Genomic DNA, 13,990 nt, shown 5'->3' on the forward strand with positions numbered 1-13,990 from the left:
TACAAAGCCCTTCATGGTACTGGACCTGGGTACTTGAGAGACCGCCTACTGCCAATTACCTCCACTAGACCGATACGATCGCATAGATTAGGCCTCCTCCAAATTCCATCATCCAGCCAGTGTAGACTGGCAACTACCCGGAGGAGAGCCTTCTCGGTGGCTGCTCCGACCCTCTGGAACGAACTCCCCGTGGAGATTCGGACCCTCACCACCCTCCAGTTCTGCGCCGCCCTAAAGATCTGGCTGTCCCGGCTGGCCTGGGGTTAAGATTCTAACCCCACTCGAATTGTGTGACTGTTGTGTTTTTAATAATGATGTATTGTCTTTATGTTAGAATTGTTTGTCCTCCCCCCCCCCCCTTTTTTTTGAACTGTGAGCCGCCCTGAGTCCCCCCAGGGAAAAGGGCGGCATACAAATAAAGGGAAAATGAAAATGAAATGAAATGAAAATGAAAACCTAGTTAGGTTAAAGAGAGAGAAGCCATAGATGTGTATATTATTGTCTGCCTAAAAATTCCTGCTTTTAAACTGGGGGGGGGGAGGGGGCAGCAAGGCACCGATGAGGGCCAAAAAAACCCAAACAAGCATTTTTGGAGGCAGGAAGGGATTATATGCAGTATCAGCGAATTCTTTTGGTAAAACATGTTTGGTTGGTAAGAGGAATAAAATACATCAGATGACAATTACCTACCTCAAAGTCTGTTCCCAGTTGAAGAAGAAAATCACGTGCAAAACCTTGAGGACTGTGGCCTTAGGTTACGAGCGCTGAATTAGATCAGCTCAAATGAGATTCTTCCAGTTAAGACTGCACTGAAATAGTATCTGAAATAATGAACTTTGGGGAGCGGTGCGCTAATAGTCTTGGAATGCCTGAATCCGATGGTTTCCCCATCCAGGGTACGAACATTTCTGCAGGCAAAGCCATGGGTGTTGTCGTGGCTACGGGGGTGAACACGGAAATCGGCAAAATCCGTGACGAAATGGTGGCCACCGAGCAAGAGAGGACGCCCCTGCAGCAGAAGCTGGACGAGTTCGGGGAACAGCTGTCCAAGGTCATCTCGCTGATCTGCATCGCCGTCTGGATCATCAACATCGGCCACTTCAACGACCCCGTCCACGGCGGCTCCTGGATCCGGGGCGCTATCTACTACTTCAAAATCGCCGTGGCCCTGGCGGTGGCTGCCATTCCGGAAGGCCTGCCCGCCGTCATTACCACCTGCCTGGCCCTGGGCACCCGTCGCATGGCCAAGAAAAATGCCATCGTCCGGAGCCTTCCCTCAGTGGAAACCCTGGGCTGCACCTCGGTCATCTGTTCCGACAAGACGGGCACCCTCACCACCAACCAGATGTCGGTTTGCCGGGTAAGCTGCTTCTTTGGTTTCTGTGGGTTAGGAAGGGGGGGGGGTGGGAACCAGTGAAATGGGAGTGAACTGTGCCTCTTGGTCTCCGTGGTCCTAAAACTGATTTGATTTTTAATCAATTACTCTTGCGAAGTTAGGGACGTGGTGGCTCCGGGGCTAAGACGCTGAGCTTGTCGATCAGAAAGGTCGGCAGTTTGGCGGTTCAAATCCCTAGCGCCGCGTAACAGAGTGAGTTCCCATGACTTGTCCCAGCTTCTGCAAACCTAGCAGTTCGAAAGCACGTAAAAAATGCAAGTAGAAAAACAGGGACCACTTTTGGTGGGAAGGGAACAGCGTTCCGTGCGTCTTCTGCGTTGAGTCATGCCAGCCACATGACCACGGAGACGTCTTCGGACAGCGCTGGCTCTTCGGCTCTGAAACGGAGATGAGCACCGCCCCCTAGAGTTGGGAACGACTAGCACGCATGTGCGAGGGGAGCCTTTACCATTACTCTGCAAAACAGGGTTAGAGAAGCTGCCTTCATTTTGAGGTCATTCAGGAAAAGCTAAGATACAAGTTCTAATTTAAACCATAGGCTTTATTGACTCCTAACTTCTTTTTTTGGAGCCAGAAAAAGAAAGAAGTTAAAGTGCTTTTAATATGCTCCCTTCTTCCTATTAACCTAGCCAGTTCTGTTCACTTTGGGAAGGCTGGAAAAAAAAATCAGGTCTTAGTTTATAAAACCTAATGGTGGGAGGTTTGTTCTTGTCACAGGCAATTCTTTAGGGAAGATAATCAGAGCCACCGTGAAATATGGATTAAATTGCCTTTTTTCAAGGCAGTCCGGAGGGAAGGAAATTGCATTCTTGGGTAGCAAGGCATTCTGCTCCTTGAGAAGAAGAGACCTCCAGCCGTCCTCGGAGCAGGAGGATGTGGGGATGGCGAGGCGAGAGCCTCCAATGAGTCAACGGGCCATAAAGACGTCAATAGATTTTTCTGGGTCTTTTTCACGGCTGAAATGAATCTCCCTTCTGATGGGCTGCTTACCTATGCGCCTGGCTTCCTCGCCCTCTCCCGCATTTGGCTCGCTGAAGCGTAGCGCACAAAGAGCGCACAAAGCCGATGCTCATCTGTATTCCGAGAGAGGCGCTTTGCAGTGATCTTGCATAACCACCCACCTTTCAGTGGGTAGAGGCCGAGCAGCGGAATGGCTCCTTCACAAAGCAGCTCCCGAACCTTTTCTTCTTCTTCCAGAAAGCATCTTTTGGCAGGGCAGGAAAAATCCTTGCTTTGCCTTTAAAAAAAAAATAAAATAAAACAACTCCCTCTCGTCCTATAGTGTCCGATCCATCAGGCAATGCAGAGGAACATTTCCTGGAGATTGTGGGGCTGGTGAGGAATGGCCCTGCGTGTCAAAGCTACTTTATGTGAAAATATCTCTTCGGCAAAGCTTAACGATGCTGGGAAATATTTTTTCCTCCTTTAGGGTCTTTTGCCAAACCGTAGCTAGTCCAAGTGGGTGCAATTTAAATTCTAGAGACTTACACGGAGCTGAAGCCAGCTAGTAACAGCAAAGTGGTCCAAGTTAGATGTTGCTTGGCGAGTGGACTTGGGGGAGGACATAAATTAGGACCGCATCATCGTTATGTTCCTTTTCTACATTTTTGGATCCCCTAGACCTGTGGAAGTGGAGGGAAATTTCACATGCTTTTGCGTGCTTTTCATCCAAGATGTTTGCATACAAAATTAGAATAGAATAACAGAGTTGAAAGGGACCTTGGAGGTCTTCTAGTCCAACCCGCTGCTTAGGCAGGAAACCCTACACCACTTCAGACAAATGGTTGTCCAGTCTCTTCTTAAAAGCTTCCAGTGTTGGAGCATTCACAACTTCTGGAGGCAAGTTGTTCCACTGATTAATTCTAACTATCAGGAAATTTCTCTTTAGTTGCTTCTCTCCTTGATTAGTTTCCACCCATTGCTTCTTGTTCTGCCTTCAGATGCTTTGGAGAATAGTTTGACTCCCTCTTCTTTGGGGCAGCCCCTGAGATATTGGAAGACTGCTATCATGTCTCCCCTAGTCCTTCTTTTCATTAAACTAAACATACCCAGCTGCTGCAACCGTTCTTCGTATCTTTTAGCCTCCAGTCCCCTGATCCTCTTTCTTGCTCTTCTCTGCACTCTTTCTAGAGTCTCAACATCTTTTCTACATTGTGGCCACCAAAACTGGATGCCATATTCCAAGTGTGGCCTTATGAAGGCCTTATAAAGTGGTATTAACACATCACATGATCTTGATTCTATCCCTCTGCATCATTGGAAGAGCTTGCCTTTCAGCTGGTTTCTGTAAATTGAGCTGAAGCATCCTTCTGTCAGAGCTGCTATCCTTCCACTCACTAGATACCAGTCTACCATACGTTATGGGGGGGAGGGAGCAGGGGGAACCTGAGGGGAACTTGGGGGCTGCAGTGGGGAGATGGGGAACCTAAGACAAAGACCTGGGAAATCAAAAGTGATAGTTGAGACATCTCAAGTCCAAGATCCTAGGAATGGACCATCTAACCCATCCATCTAACCAACCCCAGCATGGACAATTACCAAAATATCTTCTCTGCATATGACTGGACAATTTGGTGATAACGGGGGTGGGGCAGGGAAGGAAAAGCTAACTAGGGAGATTTTCACACTCAAACTCTTAGTTCCGGCTTTGCATGCTGTAACCACTTGGCTTTAGTAAGAGAAACCTTTTTGTCACAAATGGGAGTCGAGGGTCTTTCTTTTCTAAGAGGCCAAGTTGGGGCAGGTCTGACACTGTCTGATTATTGAGGTGGAGCCCTCATTTTGAATGGTAGGAGCACAAGAGAAGGTGGCTTTGTGTCTTGTTCTAGTCAGATGAGAAGGAAGGAAGGAAATAGGGCAAGGTGTAATTTCAAGGACATCAGCTGGAAGAGCTTATAGGTGACCTGTATTCTCAAAAGTACAGCTGGATCTTGCTTTGAAGTTAAATGTGTTTAGTTCCTAAGGGCAAGCAGACTGATCAATTTTCCGTCTTTAATGTGAAAATATTCTAGCTGGCCTCAGCTAGTTGAGCGTAATCACACCCTTGTCTCTCTGACAGATGTTCATTGTGGACCGTGTGGAAGGGGACAGCTGCTGTCTGAACGAATTCACTGTGTCTGGGTCAACGTATGCGCCCGTCGGAGAGATGTGAGAACCTTCATCCTTTCTGCTTGCCAGCTTATCCATCTCCTGGTCTCTTTGTGTGCGGTGTGGCCAAGCCTCGAATGATGGGGCCTGGAAGGCAAATGGATGCCAAGAAAGAGGATTGAGCTTGAGATTTAAACCCTCTCAATCTGTAGATTGAAAAGTAACAATTTTCCTTTGGGAAAGCAGGAAAAGCTGCACATGATTTGAGACATATTATTAATACTTGCTCTCTGTCTCTTGCCTGGGCAGAATACGATAATTCTCTACTGTACCTTTTTATTATTACTTTATTTTTTTTAAAAAAATATAATCCAAAAGAGTCTTTCAGAGTTAGATTTTTGTTCTAGAAGTGTCAGGCCCACAAGTGACCATTCTGTTAATCTGATTTATTTGCTAAAAGCCTATGTACCGGAATCTTCTCGACTAACAGTCCTTTTGATGGCATTCATCCAATTCTGTAAAATTCCCAGCTCTTAAAAGCATTTTTTTCATCCATTTGCTGCCCTCCACGATTTTTATTTTTTTTATTTTTTTGAACTTGCTCCAATTTGTCTGACTCCTCCTAGGATCCAATCACTTCACCGATAAATGAGGAGTCCTTTCAATTGTCTGAAATTTCGTCTCTTTTCTTTTTCCTCCCTGATTCCTCCCCAACCCCAAACAGTCACAGAGACGATAAACCTGTCAAATGCTGTATGTACGACGGCCTCATTGAATTGGCCACAATCTGCGCCCTCTGCAATGACTCCTCGCTGGATTTCAATGAAGTGAGTAGAATTCATGAGCAAAACACCTTCTGTGCTCTTGCTTGTAACTTTTCCGTGCCCTTTTGGAACACGCGAGTGCTCATCAAGAAATCATAAGCCCGTTAAACTAGCACAGAGTATAAAGAAGGGGAATTGGGGGCAGACCTCTTGAGTCCTGGAAAATCTATGATAAAAGGCTTGGTCCCCCATGGTTCTCGGCTAAAACCTGCGTACACGCTTAGTGAAATTAACGTAACTCGGGACTTCTGATACCACTGCTTGTGTTTGCGTGTTTCCTAGGGATCCTATCTCACTCTTTCATGGACCTTAGGGATATTTTTACGAGGATCGTAAGCCAGTCAGAAATGCTGAAATGATATAAAATGTCAAATGGCCAAATAAACCTGAGATCTTCTCCTGATTTTTTTAATCGGCCAAAGTTACGTCCGATGGCACTTTGTCTTAGCATGCTTTTTTCCGAGTGTCATTTCCATCCCTCCCTCCTTGTGCCACATCCCGTCATCGGACATTGGCAATCACGTTGACGATCCTATTTTTATCAACGGCCGCACGAAAAAGGGCTGCTGAGTTTTGTCCAAACTGGTCCCTTCCATTTGGAAGCCATGATGGTGATCTTCTTCAAGGATGCCTGCAGTCTTTCCCTGGAGGATTAAGGGAAGGATGCCGTATTTTCCCGGGTGTCGCATCCCATGTCCAACCTATTCTTTCGCTTTTTAATGATTTTGATGATCTCCCTTGGCTTTCCCAAGTGCCTCATCCCCTCCTCATTTCCATCTTTGGAGTTGAGTTGCGAGTCCATGATGGCGAACCTATGGCACGCCTGTCCGGAGTGACACACGGAGCCATGTCGCCTGGCATGCGGGGTCATCGCCCGTTCCTCTTCTGGGTTTCTGGCACTGATGCGTGCGCAATGATCAGCTAGCCTTCAGTGCAGCAGTGCCGGGAATTGGAAGAGCTGGTCATCCGTTTTCCGGCGCGAGCATGCGCTGGTCGTTGCCAGCGCATGCGAGTCAGTAACCAGAAGACTAGCTGGCCGTCACGTATGTGTGCGCCAGAAACCGGAAGTTCGTTTCCCGGTGCGTGCATGCCCCTTGGGCAACTCCTCTTCCGGGTTGCGTCCCAGATGACTGCGGGCACAACACACGGTTTTCGGCACCCAGTGCCAAAAAGGTTTATAGCAATAGCAATAGCAATAGCAGTAGACTTATATACCGCTTCATAGGCCTTTCAGGCCTCTCTAAGCGGTTTACAGAGTCAGCATATTGCCCCCACAGTCCGGGTCCTCATTTTACCCACCTCGGAAGGATGGAAGGCTGAGTCAACCCTGAGCCGGTGAGATTTGAACCGCTGACCTGCTGATCTAGCAGTAGCCTGCAGTGCTGCATTTAACCACTGCGCCACCTTGGCCCCCGTCGCTGCTGGGGGATGGTGATATTAACACTAACTTTTTTTTGTTTGTTTAATTATAGGCGAAGGGGGTTTATGAGAAGGTTGGGGAAGCCACAGAGACCGCCCTGACCTGCCTGGTGGAGAAGATGAACGTGTTCGACACGGAACTGAAAGGGCTGTCCAAGATCGAGCGCGCTAATGCTTGCAATTCGGTCAGTCCTTGTAAAACGCTGGGCCTCTGGAGGGGGGTGTGTGTGCTTCCTTGCACGCTGGTTGCAACGCGCTTCTGCCTCCTCTCCATGCAGGTGATTAAGCAGCTGATGAGGAAAGAATTCACGCTCGAATTCTCCCGGGATAGGAAATCCATGTCCGTTTACTGCGTTCCAAACAAGCCCAGCCGGACGGCTATGACCAAGATGTTTGTCAAGGTAAGTACCCGAGGGGGGGAGAGACATCACTGAAGGGGCATCACAACAGATAGGCCAGATTGCAGGTAGTCCTGGATTTACAGTTGTTCTGACCGAGGCTTCCCAAGAGCATGAAACAAACTTCTGGTTCTGACAAAAAAGCCCTTTTATTAATTGGCTGAATTCTGCTCGTTTAGCAAAGTCTTTCAAGGGAGTCACAGACTTTATCAGGCTTGGAGAGCTGCCAGACGGAGATCTGCAACACTTTCACCAATGAAGTGAACTGATGGTCTCCTGCAAACTCCACTCCCCTGTTGCTCCTCTTTTATGTCTTCTGGGAGGGGCCATTCATCGTCCCCCTGTGGCCTTCCTCCCAAGTCGACCCCTGTTCCTTAGCCGTTCCCTTCATCTGGCAGCTCTGCGCATGCGCACACTGGGAACAGGCTCCAGCTGTTCGTCTGCCTCACTGATGTCTGACTCTGAAGGCAGCGGATAACTGGCGTATGACTCTGGTACCCCCGCTCTGCCTCCGACACAGAGCCCTCCTCAGAGCCTTCCCCAGACTCCAGGACTGGCCCAGGTCCCTCCCCAACCTCCCCAGCCTGCATTTATGACCGTGGCCGTGTTCCTGGGTGATGGGATCCCCTTTTGCGACCTCATGAGCAAAGTCTACGGGGAAACAGATTCATTTAACAATCACGTGACTGACTTAACACCTGCAGTGATTGACTTAACAACTGTTGTTCAAATGGGGCGGGGGGGGGATTCACTTAGGAACTGTCTCGCTTAGCGGTGGATATTCTGGGCTCCGTTTTGATTGTACGTTGAGGACTACAGTACACCAAAACACAACTCTGGGTTTAAGCGACACCTTCACCACCTTCGTGAAACAGCTCTGGGGTGATTCTGTGATGAAAAGAGTCTGCAGCTGAATCGGTTCCTCTTTCTCTCTCCCACAGGGTGCTCCAGAAGGAGTGATTGACAGGTGCACCCATTTCCGAGCAGGAAACATGAAAATACCTTTAACTCCGGGGATTAAGCAGAAGATCATGACCGTCATCCGTGAATGGGGCACCGGGAGGGACACGCTGCGTTGCCTGGCCCTGGCCACCCACGACAACCCACCCAGAAAGGAGGATATGAACCTGGAAGATTCCACAGGCTTCATTACCTATGAGGTTGGTCTCCTATCAGGACAACGTTTCCATTGTTGGAGTCTTAAACAGGTGGTTTGACCCGCTGGGTAGAAGTCCCAGATTGGATGGACAGAGCTCCTTGGAGTGAGCTGAGTCCCTGCGTACGAAGCTCTGCGTTTCATCATCTAGCTTGTCCCAATCATGCTATGCCCTAGACCGGGAGACCAAGATGAACTCTCCCTGTAGTCTTTGGTTTGGGCGGAATGATAAGTTCTCTAAAGGAAGGAGGGAGGGGGAGAGAGAGAAAGAAAGAAAAAATTAGTGGAGGGAGAGAGGAAACTTGGAAGAAGGAAGGAAGGAAAGAAAATTAGTGGAGGGAGAGAGGAAGGAAGTTAGAAGGAAAGAAGGGTGGGAAGGAAAAAGGGTTAAAAAGAAGGAGAGAGGAAAGAAAAGAAAAAAAAGATATGGCAGATTACATGTTTAAAAGTTGCAAAGTAATAAAGAGATCTACATTGTTGTCAATCTCCTGCGGGCAGTTTCCTTCTGACTGAGACCCTTTGACCCCCCCCCTCTGGCCTTGCTCCCCGTTCAGACCAACCTGACCTTCGTGGGCTGCGTGGGAATGCTGGACCCGCCCCGCATCGAGGTGGCCTCCTCCATAAAGCTGTGCCGGCAGGCGGGCATCCGGGTGATTATGATAACTGGCGACAACAAGGGGACGGCGGTGGCCATCTGCCGGCGCATCGGCATTTTCGGGGAAGACGAGGACGTCACCTCCAAAGCCTTCACCGGCCGGGAGTTCGATGAACTTTCGCCAGCCAGCCAGAGAGATGCCTGCATGAACGCCCGCTGTTTCGCCCGCGTGGAGCCCTCCCACAAGTCCAAAATTGTGGAGTTTCTCCAGGCCTTTGACGAAATCACAGCAATGGTAAGCGTGCGTGTGGGGAGTGCAAATGAGCAGCACAGATAAGCGTGTGATGGGATGTTGGGTCATACAGCTTACAGCCTTGGCTTACAACCTTTCAGTTCAAAGTGATAAAGACCTTGAAACAGGTGACTTACAACCGTTTCCCACACTTGTGGCCTTTGCAGCAATCCTGTGGTTACGGGATCAGAGTTTGGAGGCTTGGCAACTGACGTCATTATGACAGTTGCAGCATCCCGGGGATCATTTGATTCCCATTTTGCGACCTTCGGACAAGTAAAGTCAGTGGGGAATCCAGCGTCACTTAACAACCAAATTACTAACTTAACAACTGCAGTGATTCACTTAACTATTGCAAGAAAGGTCGTAAGATGAGGCCAGTTGACTCACTTCACAGCTCTCTCGCTTAGCAACAGAAATGTTGAGCTCAGTTGTGGCCATAAGTGGAGGACTTGCTTTTCAGGGGAATGGATCAAAATAGAATTTATTAATCTATTCTGAGACCCAGAGACTCTGCAGCCAATTCCAGGGGGCCCAACGCTAAACTCTTTGTCTGGGCATCCTGACCCGACCCAAAACGTCTCCCAGACAGGAGACGGCGTAAACGATGCCCCCGCTTTGAAGAAGGCAGAAATCGGAATCGCCATGGGATCCGGCACGGCCGTGGCGAAGTCGGCATCGGAAATGGTGCTGGCAGATGACAATTTCTCCACCATCGTAGCCGCTGTGGAGGAAGGCCGGGCCATCTACAATAACATGAAGCAGTTCATTCGCTACCTCATCTCCTCCAACGTTGGAGAAGTGGTCTGGTGAGTCGGCCTGTGTTTGCAACTAGGAGCAGAGCAAGGGCTGGAGGTTGTGAACTAGGCTTCCGCTTGGTCCCCAAAACCCTATTTTTATTTCAAAGGCTGTGAATTACCGTATTTTTCAGAATATAAGACGCACCGGACTATAAGACGCACCAAGGTTTTGAAGAGGCAAATTTAAAAAAAAAGTTTTTGCACTCTGCAAACCTCCCCAAAATGGCCCGTTTTTCGCAAAAACGGACCTGTTTTTTGTTTAAAAAAAGGGGGGGGGATTAGGAAGTTTATAGAGTGCTCCTGGGGGCTGGGGGGGGGCAAAATTGAGTAAAAAAATGGGCCATTTTTTCCCTCCCCAGCCCCCAGGAGCTCTCTAAAAGCTTCCTAGAGGCTCTGCACGGCCATTTTGGTGAAGGGGGCGTGGTTTCGGGAAGCCAAAAATGCTGTGTTCAGTGTATAAGACACACCCAGATTTTCAGCCTCTTTTTTGAGGGAAAAAGGTGCGTCTTATACTCTGAAAAAATACAGTATGTCCATTTGGAGTGAATTATATAAGAAGGGAACCCAGAGATCTCTCCCTATGGGGGACACTTCACCCTCTCAGGCAGGGTTCCAGCCTGCCTTTCCGCTGTCTGCTTGCCCAGCTCTGAGAGCGTGAAGAACCAGAGGCCAGCTGTGGTTTAGCTTTTAAGCATCGTAGCTTATTGGCAGGAACATGGCTTAACCTCTGCTCTTTCTTCTCTTCCTCCTCCTCTAGCATCTTCCTGACCGCCGCCCTGGGCTTCCCGGAAGCTTTAATCCCTGTCCAGCTGTTATGGGTAAACCTTGTGACCGACGGACTTCCGGCCACCGCCCTGGGCTTCAACCCCCCTGATCTGGATATCATGAGCAAGCCACCTCGTAACCCCAAGGAGCCCCTCATCTCCGGCTGGCTCTTTTTCCGTTACTTGGCGATTGGATGTGAGTGTTTTTGCCTGAGTGCCACGGAACTAGAGAGAGCAGAGCTGGTTCCCTTTCCCCTTAATTCAGTATTTCCCCCCCCCCCCCCCCCCAATCTTGGCCACTTGGACGTGGGTGGATTTCAATTTCCTGTGCTGGCTGGGGAATTCTGGGAGTTGAAGTCCCCCCCCTTCTTCAAGTGGCCACGGTTAAGAAAAACAGTACCATAATCAAACAGTCATAAAAATCAGTTTTGTAGCAGAAACCCATTTTGTAGCAAGTTAAGATAACAGGAGATTGTCTTTGGGTGCCAAAATCAGTTCCGGGGGTGGGGAGGGGGGCTGCATCCATTTCTCCTCCCAGTTGCAGTCAAGTCAGTGGTTCTGTCAGAGCAGGGCCTCCAACTGATCTCCTCCTGCAATTGCTTTGCGTTAAAACACAAATTCAAGCCTCGTTATTACACCAGGCACTGAACTAAGGATGAATGCAACAAGCATCCCAAAAGACAGAGGCCTCGTTGTAGCAGAGTCCCCACAACTCATGGCTTCATGCGGCAAACTCTTCTCACTCACACAACGTGGCCCATTCACTACGGACCCTCTTTAAATACCTTGGGGTCCGTGAACCGTGACCACAGACCACCAAAATTTAACTGAAGATTTACAGCATAGACTGCATCAAACATATGTGGGCACCCTGGACCGTTGCAGCTCCTCCCCCCCCCCCCCGATCTGCAGACCACAGGTTGAGAACCGCTGACCTAGCCACTTTCCTGGATTTGTTCTGAGTCAAGAGATCCAATGTGGGAAGGAGTCCACTTGTGAGGACCTTCATGTTCTGACCGAGGCTTCCTGAGAGCCTGAAGCAGACTCCTGGTCCCGACAAAAAACCCTTTTATTAATTGACTGTGAATTCTGCTCCTTCACATCCAGCAAAGTCTTTCAAGGGAGGATTTACAGTCACAGACCTTCTCTGGCTTGGAGAGATGCCAGGCCAACATGCTGCAGAACTTGGCAAGGACTCTTGGAGAGTCACGAACCAATGAAGCAAAACTAATGGTCTCCTGCAAACTCCACTCCCCTTTCACTCCTCTTTTATACCCTCTGGGAGGGGCCATTCACCATCCACCTGTGGCCTTACTCCCAAGTCGACCCCTGTTCTTTAGCTCTTCCCTTCTCCTGGCAGCTCTGCACATGCGCACACTGGGAACAGGCTCCAGCTGTTCCTCTGCCCCACTGATGTCTGACTCTGAAGGCAGCTGATAACTGTCAGACGTCCCTGGCCCCCTCTCTGCCTCCGACACAGAGCCCTCCTCAGAGCCCTCCCCAGACTCCAGGACTGGCCCAGGTTCCTCCCCAACCCTCCTCACTCTCCGAATTGGCTGCCAGCTCTGATGGCTGCTGGCGGGTCACAACACTGACCAATGAGAGCTAAGCCTGCTGAACGATGGCAGTGGGAGACCCCAGTAGCCGTGGCCCATTGGTGGGATGTCTTATTAATTCAGTGGCGCAAGACTTACCCTGCTTCTTCTTCTCCTCCTCCTCAAGGTTACGTCGGAGCTGCCACAGTGGGCGCTGCCGCTTGGTGGTTCATAGCTGCGGACGGGGGCCCGAGAATTACCTACTACCAGCTGGTATTTCCTTCTTGATATTTCGGTTCTTGGCAACTTGTCTTCCAAACGAAGCTTAGCGGGGTTTGGGATTTTTGTTTTTTTTTTGCAGCCTGCCTACATGGCGTGTCATCGGAAGGCTTAAAATCTTGTTAAAACCTATCCGCAAGTGTTGTGGAAAATCCTCTTCTTCGTCCCTGCTTAACAATAATAGCCTGATTAGAAACCTTTGTTTTATTAAAACAAAGCATTGTTCTTAGCGGTATTGTACCGTGAAGGGTGCTTTGATGAATTTGGGGTAGAGAAAGAGAGCGAATTGGCCCCAGGGTTTTGTTGTTGTTGTTGTTGGGATTAAGGTTGCCTTCTGCTGTGTTTCAGAGTCATTTCCTGCAGTGCAAAGAGGACAATCCAGACTTTGAAGGGGTCGACTGTGTGGTGTTTGAGTCTCCCTATCCTATGACCATGGCGCTCTCCGTCTTGGTCACCATTGAGATGTGCAACGCCCTCAACAGGTTAGGATGCCTGAAATGAGGAAGAGATCTTCTCTTCCTCCACCTTTTCCTTCTCCTTTCCCTTCCCTCCTCCTCCTCTTCCTTCCACTGTCATTCTCCTCCTGCCCTACTCTTCCCTTTCTTCCTCCTCTTCCCTCTTTTTTTCCTTCCCTCCTCCCTCCTCCTCCTCCTCCTCCTCCTTTCCCTTCCCCCCCCCTCCTCCTCTGCCTCATTTTCCTTCTCCTTTCCATCCATGGCTCCATATGAGCCACGATGGGACAGTGATTAGAGTGCAGTACTGCAGGCTAATTCTGCCAACTGCCAGCAGTTCAATCCTGACCGGCTCAAGGTTGACTCAGCCTTCCATCCTTCGGAGGTGGGTCAAATGAGGACCCAGATTGTTGGGGGAAAGAGGCTGCCTCTGTAAACCGCTTAGAGAGGGCTGTGAAGCACTGTGAAGCAGTATATGTCTTAAGTGCTATTGCTATCCTCTTCCTTCTGTCCTCTGTCTCCTCCTGCCCTCCTCCTCTTCTTCACCACTCCGTTTTCCATTAAAGCAACCTTCCCCTTCATAGGCCCTCCAGAGGGATTGAGCTGGAAGCCCTGTACCCAACCTTTTCTCTTTTCTCCCCCCCGCAGCCTCTCGGAGAACCAGTCCTTGCTACGGATGCCTCCGTGGGAGAACGTCTGGCTCCTGGGCTCCATTTGCTTGTCCATGTCTCTCCACTTCCTCATCCTTTATGTAGAACCATTGCCAGTAAGTCTCTGCAACACACACATTGGAGGGGGTGGGGTGGGGTGGGGGGGCGGGATCGGGAGCATCAGAAGCCCACTTGCTAAACCTTAGACTTCTTTCCCAGTTGCTCTTTGCAGAAGCGAAAGCAACTCGTGTGCCCTTCCGAGCACATCACCCGGTCATGTGTCACTCCACAAGCGAGCTATGGTTTACTGCTCCAAAGTCTTAAGGCCTTCACCCCATTCTAG

General features: G+C 49.5%; 1 protein-coding gene across 1 annotated transcript in view; it reads left to right on the plus strand.

The window, feature by feature from the left end:
- Positions 1 to 13,990, plus strand: part of ATP2A2 (ATPase sarcoplasmic/endoplasmic reticulum Ca2+ transporting 2) — a 40,031-nt gene that overhangs the window by 22,999 nt on the left and 3,042 nt on the right. Inside the window, exons 8-19 of the mRNA XM_032229287.1 lie at positions 896 to 1,360; positions 4,455 to 4,543; positions 5,208 to 5,310; positions 6,780 to 6,911; positions 7,005 to 7,127; positions 8,066 to 8,284; positions 8,835 to 9,170; positions 9,756 to 9,976; positions 10,725 to 10,927; positions 12,454 to 12,539; positions 12,894 to 13,027; positions 13,646 to 13,763. Of these exons, the coding sequence (XP_032085178.1) occupies positions 896 to 1,360; positions 4,455 to 4,543; positions 5,208 to 5,310; positions 6,780 to 6,911; positions 7,005 to 7,127; positions 8,066 to 8,284; positions 8,835 to 9,170; positions 9,756 to 9,976; positions 10,725 to 10,927; positions 12,454 to 12,539; positions 12,894 to 13,027; positions 13,646 to 13,763 (2,229 nt within the window). The remainder of the gene's footprint in view (positions 1 to 895; positions 1,361 to 4,454; positions 4,544 to 5,207; positions 5,311 to 6,779; positions 6,912 to 7,004; positions 7,128 to 8,065; positions 8,285 to 8,834; positions 9,171 to 9,755; positions 9,977 to 10,724; positions 10,928 to 12,453; positions 12,540 to 12,893; positions 13,028 to 13,645; positions 13,764 to 13,990) is intronic.

The sequence above is a fragment of the Thamnophis elegans genome, chromosome 13, assembly GCF_009769535.1.
Source record: "Thamnophis elegans isolate rThaEle1 chromosome 13, rThaEle1.pri, whole genome shotgun sequence".
Lineage (NCBI taxonomy): Eukaryota > Metazoa > Chordata > Lepidosauria > Squamata > Colubridae > Thamnophis > Thamnophis elegans.